Source organism: Cotesia typhae, unplaced genomic scaffold (genome assembly GCF_013202065.1).
Source record: "Cotesia typhae breed Kobodo isofemale line unplaced genomic scaffold, CoteBio_Ctyphae contig_5, whole genome shotgun sequence".
Lineage (NCBI taxonomy): Eukaryota > Metazoa > Arthropoda > Insecta > Hymenoptera > Braconidae > Cotesia > Cotesia typhae.
In genome coordinates, this window is record NW_027423757.1 from 1,543,617 (window position 1) to 1,562,602 (window position 18,986).

The 18,986-nt window shown below is 27.5% G+C and overlaps 2 protein-coding genes and 1 long non-coding RNA gene across 4 annotated transcripts; 1 reads left to right on the forward strand and 2 right to left on the reverse strand.

Annotated features, from left to right (window-relative positions):
• Positions 1–501: 501 nt before the first annotated feature.
• LOC141530441 (uncharacterized) lies at positions 502–1,718 on the reverse strand. The gene is made up of 2 exons (XR_012479758.1): positions 1,587–1,718; positions 502–1,102 (listed from the first exon to the last, which is right to left on the reverse strand). It is a non-coding gene; the product is annotated as an uncharacterized LOC141530441 (long non-coding RNA).
• A 33-nt stretch (positions 1,719–1,751) lies between these two features.
• Fwd (phosphatidylinositol 4-kinase beta fwd) lies at positions 1,752–12,393 on the forward strand. Of its 2 annotated transcripts, XM_074247532.1 has the most exons (11): positions 1,752–2,473; positions 4,581–4,837; positions 6,337–7,241; positions 7,386–7,503; positions 7,700–7,834; positions 8,061–8,239; positions 8,497–8,627; positions 8,772–9,002; positions 9,183–9,476; positions 9,570–10,419; positions 10,488–12,393. In XM_074247532.1, exons 2-11 carry the CDS (start codon positions 4,647–4,649, stop codon positions 10,673–10,675), a joined length of 3,222 nt encoding a protein of 1,073 aa, XP_074103633.1. In that variant the 5' UTR covers positions 1,752–2,473; positions 4,581–4,646; the 3' UTR covers positions 10,676–12,393. The 2 variants fall into 2 exon arrangements, with proteins under 2 accessions (XP_074103633.1, XP_074103634.1); XM_074247533.1 differs by lacking the exon at positions 4,581–4,837.
• Positions 11,400–18,677, reverse strand: Ndc80 (kinetochore protein Ndc80). Its single transcript, XM_074247534.1, is given in 6 exon segments — positions 11,400–12,684; positions 15,395–15,536; positions 15,609–15,925; positions 15,997–17,834; positions 17,837–18,223; positions 18,298–18,677. Coding segments are annotated over 3 exon segments (1,929 nt in total). The 5' UTR covers positions 18,524–18,677; the 3' UTR covers positions 11,400–12,684; positions 15,395–15,536; positions 15,609–15,925; positions 15,997–16,518.
• Positions 18,678–18,986: the final 309 nt, after the last annotated feature.

Here is an 18,986-nt window from a genome sequence, read left to right on the forward strand (position 1 = left end):
ATTGAAAAATAGTTTATAAAAACATTATTCTATCACTTGAATCGTCGATAGATAGCACAAGTCATATTGTCTGTGTATGTGTTGCGCTTTATAATAATAATCATCATTATTATCATTATATTCTACACGGGATATTATATAGTTTACTGTAAACTAAAATATTATACTGCCAATCTCTATTTATTTGAATGATTCTAATAAAAGTCCGCAATTAAATAATTTATGACTTTCAAGTTAGCAGCCACTTGATAATTTTTTAATTTAAATCTTTTCTGAAAAACTATTTTTAAAAAATTGCATTTATAATTTTTCAAAATTTCTAAATGTCAATTTTATTTTCTCATTTATTTTTGTCATAATTTATGTGTTAAAAAATTCTAAAAATTAATAAATATCTACTAAATTAATTCTTTTAAATAATTTACTTTTATGTGACAAGTAACATTTAAAAAAAATCTATTATTTATGATTTAAGTATTTACAATAAAAAACAACTAAACATAAAAATTTAAACTGAATAAATGGATATCGAAAATATCGTAAGTTTGAAAATTTTATGCCGTAAATTATTGAGTCATTGAAAAGCCATGGGTCACCAATAAATCAGGTAAAAGGTACAAGTGGCTTTTAGAGAGAAAAATAACTTTGTAGTTGAATGAATGTAGAGTCAATAGATTGCAGAGGAAGCTGTACAGATAAAGTGGATGTAGGCATTGAATAGAATGGAGCAAAATGATTGTACATAATAAAAAATATTATAGATGTAAAATTTTCATTAGTTAGTCTTGTCTAGTCATCCAGTAATGTCAAATATCTATTTTTTCTCTGTCCCGTCTCTCCCCATTCTCTCAGTCTGTTGTATGTTTTACGTTATATCCATCTCCATCTACTGTAATTCTCCCCGGCACAAGGCGAGTTTAGGTGCAGCCGCACTAGTATCATCAGCTGCACGACCTTTCTCCCACTCATTATCCCGGCCAAGTCTTACCAACACTATTTGCACATATCTTTCTTTAAACTTGTCTTCATTTTTTTCAATTATTGTTATTTTTTTGTTTATCATCTGGCTCTTATTGTTGTTGCTAAAATAACGATACTTATTCTGAAACAAAAAATTTTTTATTAAAAAAAATTATCTCTCGATAATTCAATAATTTATTTTTATTTTTTAAATGTTGAAAAATCGTTTTTTAAAAAAAAAAGGAAAAAATTTTTTTTTATAAATTAAAGTTTAAAAAAATTACAAATGAAACTTGATGATATATTCAAAAAGATATTTGTATTTTAAATGAGAAAATTAAATCTGCGTAATGAGTTATTTTCTAATACAATGAAGTATTTTTTAATGACATTAAACTTAGCTGTCACTTGACAATTTTTGATTTTCTTCAAGAAACAAATTTGTGGTAAAAAATTGCATTTTTAATTTATTAAAATTCCTACAAGTCCGTTTTTGGTGAAGTGACTAAATTTAATGTCATTATTTTTTAATATATAAAAAAAAACTACAAAATATGTTATTTTCAATGATAAAATTTATTTATGTTTATGATTAGCTCCGGGTACCAGAGCCAACTTATACGTACCTGAAAGCGGACTTTGATTTCTCCGAGTTGGCAATAGTGTTCTTTCGCGGAGTAGCTCGCGGTGTGCGCAACAAACAGTTGGGACTCGAGACACAACCAGTCACCAGGGTCGTTGTGTGTTACGTTGGCGTTAAAGTAAAAAAAAAAAAAAAAAAATTACTACGTAAAGACAGACATTGAACGCGTCGTTTTTTTACTCACAAATAAAAAAATACTCTTAACACTGAAGTTTGAAAGTTGTGACTTGATAATAACCCACGTGAAAATACAACAGTTTATTAATTAAAGTTGAGTAATATTTAACACAATATAAAATAAATATCAGAGGGAGTAGCCCGGGTTCAGTATATACAATAGTTTGAACATTGAGATCGAATCGAGGTGATATTTTTTCTCTCTCCATCACATCATATCTCTACACTAAGGAGAGTAAGATAAACGCTAACGAATAAATTTAAAGAGCAAGTGAGAACAATATCTCGTTAGTATTTACCAACTAACTGTAAGCTGTGAATTTTATAACTGAGTACATACGGAGCAATTTAAAGCAAAAGCATAATAAGTGAATAAAATCGTATGTAATTTCATTGGCATCATTTGTATCATCGCCCTCGAAGTCATATAGTTGTACAGCACAGAAAAAAAGAGAGAAAGAGTGCATTAATAATTTTATATGTATATGGATCTGTTAAAAGTGTCTGTGGTGTGTTTTTATATCAACTTGTCTGTTGAAAGTCTGATCAAGTTGTGCCAATTATAAAAGTGATAATTGATAATATTTTTTGTTTAGTTTTGTTAACAGTTTGACAGTTTGTTATTTTAGGTGGTTTTTATCCTGTTTAGTATGATATTGTGATAAGCCACCGAATTGTAAAATAACATACCTGGTGAGTGAATTTCTCTAATTAATCTTTTATTTTTTTTTTTTTTTAGATTATTTTTATGGAAGATAAGCAAAGCTTTGATTTGGTTTGGTAATTTATGCAATTCCGTGTACGGGAGAGCGAAATAAAATGGAAGAAAAAATATATGAATGAAGAAAAGAGAAGAAGATCCATGATCGATTCTGCATATTTATAGCTATATGCTGAGTTTTGGCTTTACAGAGTAGAGACGGGTCGTGACAATCTGATTGTCAACATAGACGGTGTTTTTTTCCTGATATATATATATATATATATATATATATATATATATATATATATATATATATATATATATATATATATATATGTGTGTGTGTGTGTGTGTGTGTGAGTGTGAGTGTGTGCATTTGCCATTATTTCTCTTGCTCATTCTCTCATCATTTCCTACCATCTACTATACTCTTGTCTCTACTCGTTCGTGCCCGGCACACCCATCGTGTCGGAAGACGCCGGGATCGACTTCCTTTTATACATATCATATATGATATATAATGTTTCCACCTATGTCATATAATGTCTAATACTACGTAATATATAATAAAATTATATATCTATCATACGTACATGCATAGAAGACTGCAGTCTCCTACTAAAAAATGAAAAAATCGATAAATATTTGATAAAGAAGAAAAATTATAATATATTACGAGAATATTTAATAATTTAAGCAAGAAAATATTATCATTAGAGCGCAAAGCTGAATAAGCGGAATGCCGTAGCCTAGATTCCACTAATGTCCTATCTGCTAGCCTTATTCATATCACTTCACGGCTTTCACGCTCTTCATCTTTCATATTGTATAATATTAATTGCTTTAATTTGTCTTTATTTATCTTTTCAATTCTCAATAATACAGATAATAAACAATAACCAACAAACATTAAAAACCAAATATTATATGTATAGAGTTTTGTGCAAATAATGATAAAAAAACGAAAGCCAAGTTGGTTTATTTTAAACTGCGCTCTCTGATAATGTGAAAGTCTCTTTTGTGCATATGTCATGAATAGATTTATTTTTGTTAATTTTAAAAATACCCATACATTTATTTTATTTTGTATTATACAAAACATAATTATATACTTTGTATATTTGTATTTTAAATTGGAGCGGAATTTAAAATTTTATTTATCGTTACATACTGAATAATAAATAGCTTAAATATTTCATTTATATTGAACAATTGAATATAATCACATGGATGTATTATTGCTTGAATTAGATCTAAACGCGTTGATTTTGTGATATCATGTGAACGGAAATATTGCACTGATTTTACTACTGTCAATTGAAAGCATTGGAAACTGCGAAAAATACATTACTTTTGTATCATATGTATAGATATTCACTACAAATATGAAGACATATTTATGCGTACGAAAGCTATTAGTACCAATGACTCCCGCAATTATATATTTTTTTCAATATCTGTTATTCTTTTATTTATTTTTTATTCATATTTTGATACGAGACGTCAATTACAACCTATTCTCTTCACAAGATATCAATCCTATCAATTCAATGCCGCGAGTTATTAAATAGTTATATACATATTTTTTGCTTCTCTTATCAAATGAATAGCTAAATATTTTTTTTTTTACAATTTTTCCTTTGTTTTGTTTCCTGCTATTTTTTTTTTTTTTTTTTAAATACAAAAATGTGTCGAAGATATGAAAAAGCTATAAAAATATTATCTATATGTGCCTAAAATAAATTAACTTAATTGTGTATGTACGTTGTTATCAAAAGAAAAAAAAATTAAAAGAACATACTCGTAAAATAATTAATAAAGTACAGTATGTTTGCGCTTAATTTTTTTTGTTTGTTTCAAATTGAAATATCGCTTTTGCTTGATTAAGGTATTTAAATTAATTAATAATTTATAAAATTGAGCGTTAATAGCAGTGGTAAAAAATAAATGCATAAATAGCATCACGCAAAGCTTCAATTCAAATTAGCTTGCTCATAAATAAATAAATAAATAAATATATCTATATTTTTATTATACAATAGCAAGTAAAGGATGTAAGCAAAATTTAAAAGGCTGATAATATTGGGCGAATTGTAGGTAGATTGGCGTCATGAGCAGCAGATGACTATTCATTAGCCGAGCCATTGCTCGTTCAACTTTAATATGAGCGAAGTCGTAGCCGTGGCAGTGGTGCCTACTGGTGGACAAAATCGCCAGGAATGTGTGACACATATCAAACGTCACAAATCATCATCTGGTTGCAATGTTCCTCTTGTCCATGGCAGGTCAAACCCACCAATCAACGTACGCAACAGACTGACCACTCATCAACGAAACCATAGCTTGGACTTTAGGTACCCGCATCATCATCTTATTTTATTTATTTTTATTTTTATTTTTTTCTTTTACTTTTTTCACTAATTTTTTTATCTACGCATTGTTATTCATTATTATTTATTTTGATTCTAACTTACAAGTAACATCTCTTTTGTTTTATTTAACTCATTTAGATGTTTAGTTGTGTACAGCTTATGAAATCTCGGCCGTAATTCATGGACAGTGCTTCCCTAAGCAGCTTGTATTTTTATATTTCAATTTCGAGGAAGCTTATCAGTTACTGAATAAATGTCTTAAGCTAGTTTTTAAAAAAAAAACTTATTTTTATCAATTTCTTTAAAATACTATTTGTGAGTTTAAAAATCTTGTTTCGGGTTTCAACATTAGGTATTTGGAACTACGATTTACAATATTTCAACTTCCAAAAATAATGCTTTCCTAAAATTTCATCAAAAATAGAATAATATGAAAAAAAATTCAAAGATGAAAATTTTTCGCTTCAAAAAATTGTTGAATAAATCATTTGAAAAATTGACATTTTTGGAATTTTTTTTAAAGAGGCGTTCCCAGATGTTACAGATTCATAAATTTGTCCTAAACTAATAAAAATGGTAAATATTTACAAGGGAGTCCCCATTTTAATTTTCATTTTTTTGAACGAAATTTCTATTTGATTTTATTGATATATTTTTTTTGACAAGTACATAAAATAACGAACAATTAAAAAAAAAATATTGGATATCACAATTTTCGAAAAAATTTATTAATTTTTTAGAAAATTTGTTAAAACTGTGATACTCAACTTTCTTTTTTTAATTTAATTGTTTGTTTTTTATGTACTTTAAAAAAAAAAAAATAGAGTAGAAATTTTATCCAAAAACATGAGAGCCAAAAATTTTTCCAATTTTTGAAGGCAAAAAAGTTATCGAAATCTTTTTCTATTTTTTTAAGGAAAATTCATTAATAAGCAATAGCTTTGCTGTTGTAAATGCGACAAAGATAGTACGGTTTCCCTCGGCAAGTCTAAGAAGCGAAAAAAAATGGAAACCATTTTTAAATTATTTGTTTTTACGTGTAGAATACGGAAACATTGAATAATATATTTTTGAACATTTTCGTGGTAGGTATTATAAAATAAAATAGTTTGAAGAAAAAAAAATTTTTAAATGTTTTTTTTTTATATTTTATTACCAAAATTGAGCGAATTCCACTTAAAAAAATTTATCTGATATCGCAAAGCTTCATATAATGATACATCCCTTGTGAGATTGTAATTAATTAAATTAAATCACTGCAGTGTATTACGACAAGCTGTAGAACACATTATTTCTTATGACATTAATCGTACATGAAAAGTTTATCTAATACATGATTAATATCTAACAAATTTTAAGTATTGCATAAAAAAATACACCAAGTTAAAAGCCAGCATTTAAGTAATAATATAACAAGATGAAACAGTAACGATAAATTGAAGAAAAAAAAAAACAATAGTTGTATAATGTTAATGTTTCAGGTCGATGGGTATCCTACTTCCTCCGGTACCGCAAGCAACTGTTACAATACTGACGCTGCATCACAGAAATCGAAGTCTTGATTCAGCGCTACAACGTATTCCAGAAGTAGATGTAACACCAAGTCCAGAATGTGAAACAGCACCAGATTCAGTAATAAAAGTATCGAGTCCATCATCAATTATAAAATCACGTAGCCGTGAACGTGAAGACTTGGCGAGTCTTGGTTCGGATGATTCGGGTATACTCTGCGGGTCAGATAGTGGTTCCAGTGATGCTGCTACTGCAACAACTCGAGAATCTAGTGTTGACCATTTACACAGTCGTGAAAGCTTAGACTCGTCGTTATCACAGGCCGGTGACATGGATTGTGTTGATGCTGTTGATGGTGATGATACCGGCTCAGTGTCACTGGACGTTATGGAATCTCAATCAAAGGATATTCAACAGTGTATTAATATACCAGAAAAATGCCTTGATAGTGTAGAACAGCAACAAAAACAGCAACAGCATCAATATCAGTATATTGTTGCTAATGAAAAACAGACATTCGTAAATAGCGAACGAACTTCGATGCGAGAACCTCAGAAGATTAATGTAAACAGTGATTACACGAATGAATTACGCGATGAAAAACCAAGCTGTGGTAATAATGGTTATCACAATACACTTGAAGTTACAATGCAAAGTGAATTGGCTGGTGCTGCGATGACTTTGTGTTGTGGTGCTACACAACCGGATGATGATACCTCTAAAAAACCACTTGAGATACGAAGACAAGAAACAGCTCAACCAAAACCTACTGAGAGTTGTCTCCTTAGGTTATTTGAAAGCCAAATTTTCGATATGTCTATGGCTATTTCTTATCTCTTCAATTCTAAAGAACCTGGCGTTCAGAGTTATCTCGGTCAGTTGAAACAATGTTTCTTTTGTTGTTGATTTTATTAATTCTTATAACCTTATGATATCATAAAAAGTATAACAGTTAATCTCTGTTGCAATACTTTAAATTTGTTTTTTGTATTTTTAATTTAATTATGATTTTTTGTAGGCAACAAGTTATTTAGCTTCTCAGATAACGATGTGGACTTTTATTTACCGCAATTGATCTTGATGTACATACAATTACATGACGTCACAGAGGTTCTTTATCCGTATCTCGTTCATAGGTAAGAAGTATTATTTAATTTGATTTACTTCATTAATTGCATTTTTTTTTTCTTTTTTTTTTAAGACAAGTGTTTTAGAAACAAAAATAAAAAAACGAACTAAATAAATTTATTATAAAATTTGTTTCAAATGTATATGTTTATGAAAACTTTCTAATGAGTATCAAGTTGGTAATTATCTTTATACATATTACAGATGTAGGCAAGCCGCAGACTTCTCGTTAAAGTGCGCTTGGCTGTTAGATGCGTACAGCTCAGATGCTCATTTACCATCTAAAAAGAAGTCTCACGGGACCAAGCTCAAAAATCTTATTTTATCTGACGAATTGAGGTACGTCTTATTTATTTATATTTTTTTTTTTTTTTTTTTTATTTAATTACAATTATTTTATGATTCGACATACAAGGGACCGAATTAACTAGAAATATTAGTGACAGTAAAATTTTTTTTAAATAGACACTGATTTAGAACTTAAATAATTATTTATTTTTTGGGAAATCATACTAGACATATTTTTTTCTTTTTTAACTAATTAAAATATCTTTTCTTTGAATAGAAAAAACAGGCCAAAGGGAAGTGAAATAACGAGGAAACAAAAACTTAGCGGAATACAAGTACACGCGCCACCACCCTTGCCTACTGCTCAAATGGTGGCATCGCCCAATAAAAAAACCCACCAAAGATCACAGTCTGATGCTACGGGTCTTTTTCAATCATTACGTCGAAGCCATTCCGGTAAAATATTAAATTTTATTTTACCATTCAAGTATGTAATCTGAAAATAATTCAATAGCAATCATATTGCTTGAGTTTACTTGATTACGTTTAATGAAAATAATACTTTCAACTTTATATTTTTTAATTCATTTAATCGTTTTCACTCAATTGATTGATTTAATTAATTTTAATGACTATTTGATAACTTAATAAATAACATTAATTATCATAAATACTTTTCCTTAAATAAATTTATAATTATAATAATTATTTAGGTGTAGTAAACAAAGTAAGTCTTGGGGACTTGAGTTCTGGTCGAGCATTCGACAATGGATGTACCTGTTTTGATTCCTGCCAAGGTGTCGTTAATGATTTACGAGGTCAGAAGACTGATTGCTTCTGTAATGTAAGGAAAAAAAAAACTTCTAGTTTCAATAATTAATACTAAATACACTAAATAATTTTATCAATTCATCACATTCATCATCATTGACGATTATTAGATAGACAATAATACTAATGAAAAACTATTTTTATTGTAATTTTTTAGGCCCCGCGGCTTGCTCCAGAGCTTGAGTTTATTCAGGCACTGATATCAATTGGTAAATTGCTTGGAACTATTCCTACAAAAGAGAGTAAAACCGTTCAACTAGTAGCTGAGTTGAATACACTCAACTTAAATTTACCAGCAAGAGTGTGGCTTCCGTTACATAGTACAATTCCACATCATATCGTAAGAGTACCACCGCAATATGCTGCAGTCCTCAATAGTAAAGATAAGGTAAGTAATTTTGTTCATGATTTCTCTTTTTAACATGATACATATGTGTCTGTTATAAACATATATAAACTTTCATAACTTTCGAAATAAAAATGAGAGAGAAGGAGAGAATCATTAGCAATTTATAATTGATATATTATTATTACTGATAAATTAATATATATTTTTATTAATTAATAGGCTCCATATATTATTTACGTGGAAGTTCTAGAAGTAGAGGATTTATATACCTCACCAGTTCCCACCAAAGTAATGGGAAGCTCATTAAGACATACTAAGTCTGAAGAAAATTTAACGGGTAATGAGCAATCTTCAGATTCAACGAATAATTCAAATGGAGCAGCACAGCAACAATCAATTCGACAAACTCCGAATAAAAGTATAGTTAATAAAAACGGAGATGGTGCATTTAATTATCTTGATGATGACCCTGCAGATTGTTGGAGCCAAGAGGATGATGAAATTACACAACAGGTTTGTTTATTGATGTATTATTCTACTTAAATATTAAAAATAACCGCAGTTAAACATTTGTATGGATTATTTTTTTTTTAATTTATTACGCAGTATTTACAACTTCGGAAGCCTCGAGACAGAGATACGATATCACAACTGAGTCAAGATAGTTCAGATAGCCGTGAACCAGTCTTTGTACCTGGTGATATTAAAAGAAGATTGAGTGAACTTGCCGCGACCCCTAATGCGACATTTAATCACGATCCAGAGGATCCATCGGCAGCCGTACTGAAAGAACCTTGGGAATTGAAACAGCGTCGTATAAGATCATCTAGTCCATATGGTCATTTAGCTTCATGGCGATTATTAGCTGTTATTGTTAAATGTGGTGATGATTTACGGCAAGAATTACTTGCTTCACAATTATTGTCAATGTTACAAAAAATATGGCAAGATGAAGGTTTACCTCTGTGGGTAAGACCATACAAAATTTTATGTTTATCTAATGACAGTGGATTGATTGAACCAATTTTAAATACCGTATCATTGCATCAAATTAAAAAACACTGTCAATTAACATTGTTACAATATTTTGAGCGTGAATTTGGTCCTACTGATTCCGAGGAATTTGCTCAAGCTCAAAATAATTTCGTCCAAAGTTGTGCGGCTTATTGTCTTGTTAGTTATCTTATTCAAGTTAAAGATAGACATAATGGAAATATATTATTGCATAGTGATGGACACATTATTCATATTGATTTTGGTTTTATATTATCAACATCACCAAGAAATTTAGGATTTGAAACGAGCCCGTTTAAACTAACACCTGAATTTGTTGAAGTTATGGGTGGTAGTCAATCTAAAATGTTCCACCATTTTAAAAATCTTATTTTACAAGGACTTGTTGCAGCACGAAAACACATGGAGAAAGTTGTTAATCTTGTAGAAATAATGCTGTCAGGTTTGTTTTATTTTGATTTTCTTATTTTTTTTAAATTTATTCAACTTACATATTATTTTATTTTACAGGCTCACAACTACCGTGCTTTCGCACTGGCGGTGCAGCAACTGTTCAAGGACTCAAAAATCGATTTCACTTAACGTTAACAGAGGATCAACTACGACAGCATGTTGAGGACCTCGTTGAAGGCAGCATTCATTCGTGGTCAACCAAATTATATGATCGATATCAGTACTTTGCCAACGGTACACTATAATTATTGTCGGTAAAATTAATTTGTTTATTGCATTTTATTTAAAGTTTGCTTCCCAAAATTAATTTCAATTTTCTTCATAAAAAAAAAAAAAAACATCAAAAATTAAATTTGAACGAGAATGAAAGTGAAATAATTTAATACAAAGCTTCCTTTTTTTTTTTTTCTAATTTCCAATTTGTAATTTCGATTTTAAACAATTTTTTATTTCACATTGACTCAATTCTAATATAAATGCGTTAGAAATTTGCTAATATTAAATTTACAAAAACAATTCAATAATTTAATCAGTAGATTTTTAAGGTAATCATTCAAATTAAAAAAAAAAAAAAATACAATTTTTTACGGATTTCGTTAATAATTGTTCATTTTTTTTTTTTTTTTAACAATTTTATTTTCAATTGATAAATGTACATGAGTAAATATCATAATTACGCTTCGGATAACTATTACATATTAACGTATCATCGGTGCAGACTAATATGGTGATTGACTGAAGATTAAAAAATAACTAATTATAAGTTGCTAGATCATTTTTAGCTTAAATTAAATTAATAAGTAACTGAATAATTTGTCGATGGTGCCTTATTTGTAGGTAATGATACAGCCAAATGATGCTAATTCTAAGCATGAATGTTGTATCGTTGTATCGAACACACATGAATGTTGCAAGCAATGATTAATCTGTAAACGCTGTAAATAAACAAACACATTGATTGAATTGTCGTTTTTTTTTTTTTCTAATAATCGACAATTTTTATTGGCTAAAACAAACAATTAAATACTAATTAATGTATCACTAGAGAATGACATGCTGAATGTTTAGTTTTTATGTGATCTAGAGAAATAAAATATGAAAATTAAAAATAAAGAAAATATGAATTATTAATAATTTAATGGATAAATGGAAAAAAAAAAAAAAAAACTTTTAGATGTCTGTGAACATAGTTATCTTTGGGTGAAAGACAAATACTCAAACTATTAAAAAAAAAAAAAAAAAAAAATGAAAATTTCTTACTTTATATAAATATTATTTACAATTAATTAAACAATTAAATAAGTCTAGATAAATGAATAAATAATTATAGATAAACATATTGATTAAAAATAGTTTATCTTAAAAAGAATCACAATTGAAAGTTTTTACATGTTCTTATTATTGCATCGTTTCTTCGTTATAATGCAAAGAAAAAATATCTTAAAAAATGATCAAACAAATTATTTAATAAAAAATTAAATTTCACCGTTATATCTTTATTTAAGCTATTAAATTATAATAATAAGAAAAATATTGTATGTATATAAACTAAAGCATTGACAAAATTTTAATATTGTTTAAGAAATAATTATATGTATGAAGTAAATCAAATTTCATGCGGATAAGCAGATACACATTATTCATTTTTATTTGTTAATTATTATTATTGATATAAATAGTTTTAATTTTTCACTCTCATCATTAATAACTATTTATTTATTTTATTTAAATGATTAGCTGACTTTGGTAGTTACGTAAATATGCAATTTATTATCATTTATTTTTTACTTATTAAATATGTATTGACATAAATAAAATAATTATTTTTTTACATCTAATCTACATTTTATAATAATTTTATTGAAGTGTGTGGCTGCTCTATCTAAAAATAAATATCGTTATTTTCCGAGCTTATTGAAAAAAGTATATTAAATAATAAACATGCATTTTTGTCCTTAAAAAATTGTATATTTCAATTCAATCCTTACCTTGTTATATACCTAATTAAATAAAAAAAACTTTTTTAAATTATTATAACGTATTTAATTCGATAATTCCGATAACAAAGTAAAAAGACTATGAATAAATATAGCAAAATTTTTTATTTTTCCTTTTTGTAATATCCAATTGCATGATCATAGAGATCTGGGTTAACAAATGTTCCATCATTATTAAGCATAAAGTAAAACGGTTTATCTTTGATTCCTAGTGTCATGATCCTATTTAATTCTTGTCGGTGTTTTTTAACATATATCTGAAATTTAAATAATAAACTATTAAATATTATAATAGCTGATGGTAAAAATGTTAATTAAAATGATTACGGTTTAATTCTAATAAATTACTCGTTGTATTTTTAAGTTTTTATTAATTAATAATTTGAAATTAATATTAAATCTTCATTTGTGTTAATCAAAATAATAAAGACCTGATTGACTATCTATCGCGTTCCAGATGCCATAAGGGCGTATAATAAAAATTCTGTTTTTTTTTTAAGTCCAAAAAAATTTTTAGTTTGAAGAAATTTTTTTTTGCATTTCTACACGTTTCATACAAAAATACGTCGGTTCCCAAAAAAAAAAATTTTTATTTTTACGCCCTTACGGAGGAACACCACTATGATGATCGAAAAAAAGAGGTGATTTTCGGGAATTTTTTTGACACGGAAAATAAAGGAATTTAGGGATCGGATTTTTTTTTATTTTATTAAGGGCAAATTAAAGATTATTACCCTAAATTTTTGTTAAAAAATATTTAATTATTACAAAGTTATTAACAATCTCGTAGAGCACTAGAAAAAATTTCCCCTTTCCATGATCGGTTCCATAACTCAAAAACGGATTATCTGAACATAATAACCCAAATCGCTTTTTAATGAGTAAGGATGTAGTTATCGTCGCATGTATGGAATTTAAAAAATTTTTATTTTAAAGATTTTTTTAGCCGGGTTAAAACAAAAAAAAAAGGCCATTCGGCAGCCGAAATGGAAGTTGATTTCATGAAAATGAATGTAAAAATCTAAAAATTACTTGGATTGAATACGAAATTATCATTTCTAACTCATTATGGATCATTTTTAAACTTAACGTACTTATTCTACAGATAAATACGAAGGTCATGTTCTAAGATGAGCTTTATTGTTCAATTTCCACCTTAGGATCATAAGTCTTTTTTTGTGTACCAGCATACTTAGAAATTTAAAGTATTCAATGAAAAATAATATTAATTAAGCGTTAGTTAATTAATTAATTAATTGAATTTTAACTATATTGTCTTGGTACTAGAGAAGATATCTACAAGAAAATAAATAATAAAAAAAAAAAACGACATACATATATTTCAGAGCTGTGTATACGAATTTTTTATCTTGATTTTAAGCTAACAAATATAAATACATAGAGATTTTAAAGTATAATCAGAATAACAATACTTATTTAATTTTTTAAAAACTTTTATTAACAGCCGCCATCATTTCACCCTGGTTAAAAAAGATTATCAAAAGAATTGACAACATTAAATCTCTATAAGAGTAGAAAATTCAAAAGTATTAAGAGTATTCAGAAGTATTCAAAAGAATTTAAATTTCTTGATTTTCAATACTTTTTAATTCTTTTTATTAATCAGGGAAAAATAATTTATTTTCATATAATTTTAAAATTATTATTGTTATATTTCCAGTATTTATAAATTATACATGACATATATTTGAATTATTTTCTTGAATATATTTATTAACACTATTTTTTTGCTTATATTTTTTAATTGTCTCTCAAAATTCTCAGTTTTTTGCGAAGGATATATCATAAATTTTTATAATTTTGAAAATTTTATAATCCTATAATCCTAGCATTTCTGAATAATTTCAAGTCTACACATATGAAATGGTACTCAAATTAAAACTTATTTGAAAAGCTTTCAGATGCAATTAACAGAATTTCGACAAGTTATTCCATTCAAGAGTTATTCGAGCAAGAAAGTGAAGAAATATAAATTTTTATGATTTTGAAAATTTCAAAATCCTGGCATTTCTAAATTACTTGACCGATTAAGCTCATCTACGAACTTGACTTCGGTATCTATCTGTAGAATAATTATGTTGAGTTTGGTAAAGATCCGACGTAAATTGGCGACGCTATCGTCGTGACAAGCCGCATTATATCTGATTATATATATATATATATATATATATATATATATATATATATATATATATATATATATATATACAACCTTACATATATAAACTTTTGAACCAGATGCATTTTCCGACTCAGCTCGACGAGTATAGTCGAAATATAGCACAATTTTTCAAAAGTTCCGTCATGAGGACCAATGCAATAGTTAGATTTCTATGAAATCTACTAAAAACAGTAAAAATAGTGAGAAAATTTTAAATCAGTCGTCATTTTTTAAAAATGAAAATTTTCAAAATTTCCCCTTGACTGATTAAATCAACATCTTGACTGATTAAAAAGCAATTTGGGTTTTTATTTTCAGATGATCCGTTTTTGAGTGATCGAACCGACCATGGAGAGGGAAATTTTTTATAGTGCTCTACGAGACTGTTGATAACTTTGTAATAATTACATTTTTTTAAATAAAAATTTAGGATAATAATCTTTAATGTACCTTTAATAAAATAAAAAAAAATCCGATCCCCAAATTCTTTTATTTTCCCGGTCAAAAAAATTCCCGAAAATTACCTCTTTTTTTTTTTATCGTCACAGTGGTGTTCCTCCATAAAGGCGTAAAAAAAAAAATTTTTTTTCGGGAATTACTTATTTTTGTATGAAACGTGCATAAATGCAAAAAAAATTTTTTTTTTCAAACTAAAAATTTTTTTGGACTTAGAAAAAGAACAGAATTTTTATTATACGCCCTTGTGGTTTCTGGGTATAATTTTTATACGCCCTTATGGCATCTGTAACATGATATAATTTAATTCTAATGAATGTGAGCAATACCTTTTCAACAGGAACAGTGAATTGAAAATTTTTTTTCCATGGATGATAAGTGACAATGGTTACTTTTTGCCACCTTTAAGCAAAATTATATATTTTACTGAACGTATTGTAAACAACCAGATTACAGCTGATGATCCAAGTCCTGCAAAATTTTATTTCTATTAATAAAGATAAATTGAATTATAATTAGTTACTTATAATCAGTTTTCATCACCTCCAATAAATGGCAGTAGAAATGTAGAAAGATATAAAATGTTTTTTTTCAGATAAGTAAATAAAGATTCATCAGCTTTGAACTCTGGCAGCCACTCAATTAAAAAGTAAGTTATAACAGTAAATAAGCAAAATTGCATAACTGAAAACACTGTCATGTATTTGAAATAATTAGGTTTTTCATATTTATAAAGCATCACATTGTTTAGGACATGTGTATCAACTTCTAATATACTGCCTAAATTATTCCTTATTTGAAAAATATTTATCGTTGCTCTGGGTTTCAATATTCTATATTTATACAGCAATTCAGTGTTCCTGAAAAGAAACAATATGAACGTAAATAATTAACATAACTTTTTGATTGTTGTTTATAAAAATATAAATACCTCAATTTGTAAGTGGTCTGTAATGTTTGAAAATATTTAATATTATGTTTAACATTATTAATATATAAAGGTAATTTTGTTTGTAAAAATAATTTAATCAAAATTTGTGACATTTTTAATCTAATTTTTATTGTTTATATAATTTTATTATTTTTTTTTACAGTTTCAAAGGTTAAATAATTCGAAAGTTAACCCCTAAATCTCTTTTGAACATTTATTAAAACCCAAGAACCCATTTTTAATAACTGATCAATATTAATTAATTTAATATGAACAATTAAATAATATCAAAGTTAATAAATTTTTATCAAAATAATAAATAATAATGAATTTAATATTAGTCAAATAACTATACAAATCAAGTCGCAATTTTTAAGTGAGCCGGTAAAAAATAAGATGGCGTTCACTATGCAGAATTTAATTTTATTTAAAACATACTCTATTTCTATAATATAAAAGTAAAAAAAAAATCATGCCCAATAATTAAAAAATTAGAATTAATTATGACAGTAATTACACAGCTCAAATCTCCAGTATTTTATCAAAGTTTTTTGAAAATTCTATTTTTTCATTAGTTAACAATTCATAAAACCTGTGGAAAAATTTTTCAGCAGAATTTTCTAAATATATTCTACGCCTTTCTACTGCATCTAATTTTTCCTGAGCTTCAAGTAATTCATTAACTTCTACTTGGATATCTGGAAGTGATTCTCTAAGACTTTTAATTTCATCTTCTAACTTTTTATTTAAATCACGCAGTTTGGTTTCATCCTGTTTAGCGCGCAATTTAATATTTTTAATCAAAAGTTTTTTTTCATCATTTTTCGACAACCTTTCATCTTTTTCTTGTTCCATTAACTTTTTTTTATCTTGCAAAGACTCCAGCTGATTCATATGCGAATTAATAATTGATATAAAATTATTATATTGCTTTTTCATGTTGTCATTTAAGTGCTTAATAGCATCAACCCTAGGTTTGAGATCATTCATTATCTTAAAATCATTCAACGAACTACATGGTAAAGTGTATAGATCCGAATTTTCCGTAATATTAATAACAATATCTTTATTGTAGGCTAAGACAGCGGAATTCAATTTATCAAGCATACTTGAATATCTCATATCAAGAGTCCAAACTTCTCTCCTCAATTCTTCTAAATGATCATCGAATGTTTTAGAATATTTACTTAATTCGGCACACTTTTTCAGTATTTCATCGCGCTCTTCAACAGTCATCGACTGGGTCTTTATACACTCATTAAGTTCATTGTTTTTCTTCAATAATCTTTCTTTTTCTTTGTTTAAATTATCAGTATCATTTTCTAACTTTTGAATTCTAAGTTGTTCATCTTTTGACGTTTGTATTTGAGCATTTTCATAAGTTTCTTGTTTCATTTCATCCTCTTCTAACAATCTCATTTGGTCTTTCGACTCGTGAAATTTATTTATCATTTGTTCATACTGTTTATCAAGTTCATCATACTTTTTTTGAGTTTCTAAAACTTCTTCTTCGACACGAAGTTTATTTTCATCAGTACAACCGAGATTATCAGCAATATTTTGTGCATATTTTTTAATTAAATTTTCCTCTTCCTCAAACTGTCCATCATTCCAAGCGATGTAAAGCTCCAATAACTTTGTAAATTTATTACGATTTATTATTTCACCTTCTTCATCGTCAACAAATGGTATACTGTGTAATTGAAATTTTTCGAAAGCCACAACTTTAGCTTCGCAAATTTCGACAAGCCATGATAACCAACCGAGTACATGCGGCCAAGAGTGCATTGTGTTTGCTGTTTTCAACCAAGACTTGGCCATCGTACCAGGATAATGAATTTTTTAGCAATTTTTGGTAATTCTTCCATATAATTATTTGAATTAAGCTCTTGTTTAACATGAAGAAGTTTCAATAAATAATCTGATGCTGATACAAAAATTTTTAAAGACACCGGTCTTAAACTACCATTTGCATTGAGCATTGATGACTGGTGGGCGTCATTGAAGAAAGTATCAATTCTATTAAGCATTTGCGATTGAAAATTCTTGTCATTAAGAGGTCTTGTATCTTTTTTTGATGAATTATTGCTATTTAACCCACTGGCACGTTCAGCTGATGGCGATCTTCCTCTAGGTCCTGTTGGTAAGTCCAGAAATGGTTTATTCGAACTTACTCGTGGTGTTATTGGAGTAGTCAACTGATTATGCGAACCAAGAGATGCTTTACCTATGAATAATTTTACTAAATTAATAAATCCGAATAATTTATAAGCAATAAATATTTAATAAAATTTTATTAACCTAAAACAGTCGGTGGTTTTAAATTGGAACGCCTGATACTCCCTCGATCAGATGAAGCACTCCGGATCCGAGGTCTAGGTATTTGAGAGTTATCAGTACCTGAGAGTGCTTTTGATTTACCAATATTTGATACCCTGGGCTCAGATCTAACTTTATCATCTCGATCCAGCATCGATACTCTGACAGGATTCAGAGAAGATTTACGACCATTCGAAGTTTTCCTCATGATTATTTATAGTTTAAGAACTATTAACTAAAGAATAATTTTATAAATCTCAACACTAACTTTTTTATTTCAACACTATTTATTTACAAAGTATTGAAAACGTTTGTTGTTGTAGTTCTAACCACTTGTAAACATTCAAAATAATTCAAACTTTCAACGGTAAATAATCAAATGCCAAACAATTTATCATGAGAGATAAACTTCAATTGTAAATTTAAAATTAATTAATAATATAATACTTTAGATGGCGCTTTTTCCTCAAAGAATTATTAAAAGAGGTCGCTGATGTAAGTATCTAGTGGCGCGTATTACAAATATGAAGGATGCATAACTAATTTGCAGTAATCTTATTAACTAATGACATTAAAGTTAGCTGTCACTCGACAATTTTTTAATTTTCTTTAACAAAAAAATTTGTTCTAAAAAATTATTTTAAAAAAATTGCATTTTTAATTTATTAAAA

Excerpts from the sequence above, each read along its gene's own strand:
- Fwd (XM_074247532.1), top strand. The coding sequence starts at position 4,647 with ATGAGCGAAGTCGTAGCCGTGGCAGTGGTGCCTACTGGTGGACAAAAT. Across the intron at positions 7,835-8,060 it reads ATTTTATCTGACGAATTGAG|AAAAAACAGGCCAAAGGGAA; the intron begins GTACGTCTTATT and ends TTCTTTGAATAG. Across the intron at positions 8,240-8,496 it reads ATTACGTCGAAGCCATTCCG|GTGTAGTAAACAAAGTAAGT; the intron begins GTAAAATATTAA and ends ATAATTATTTAG.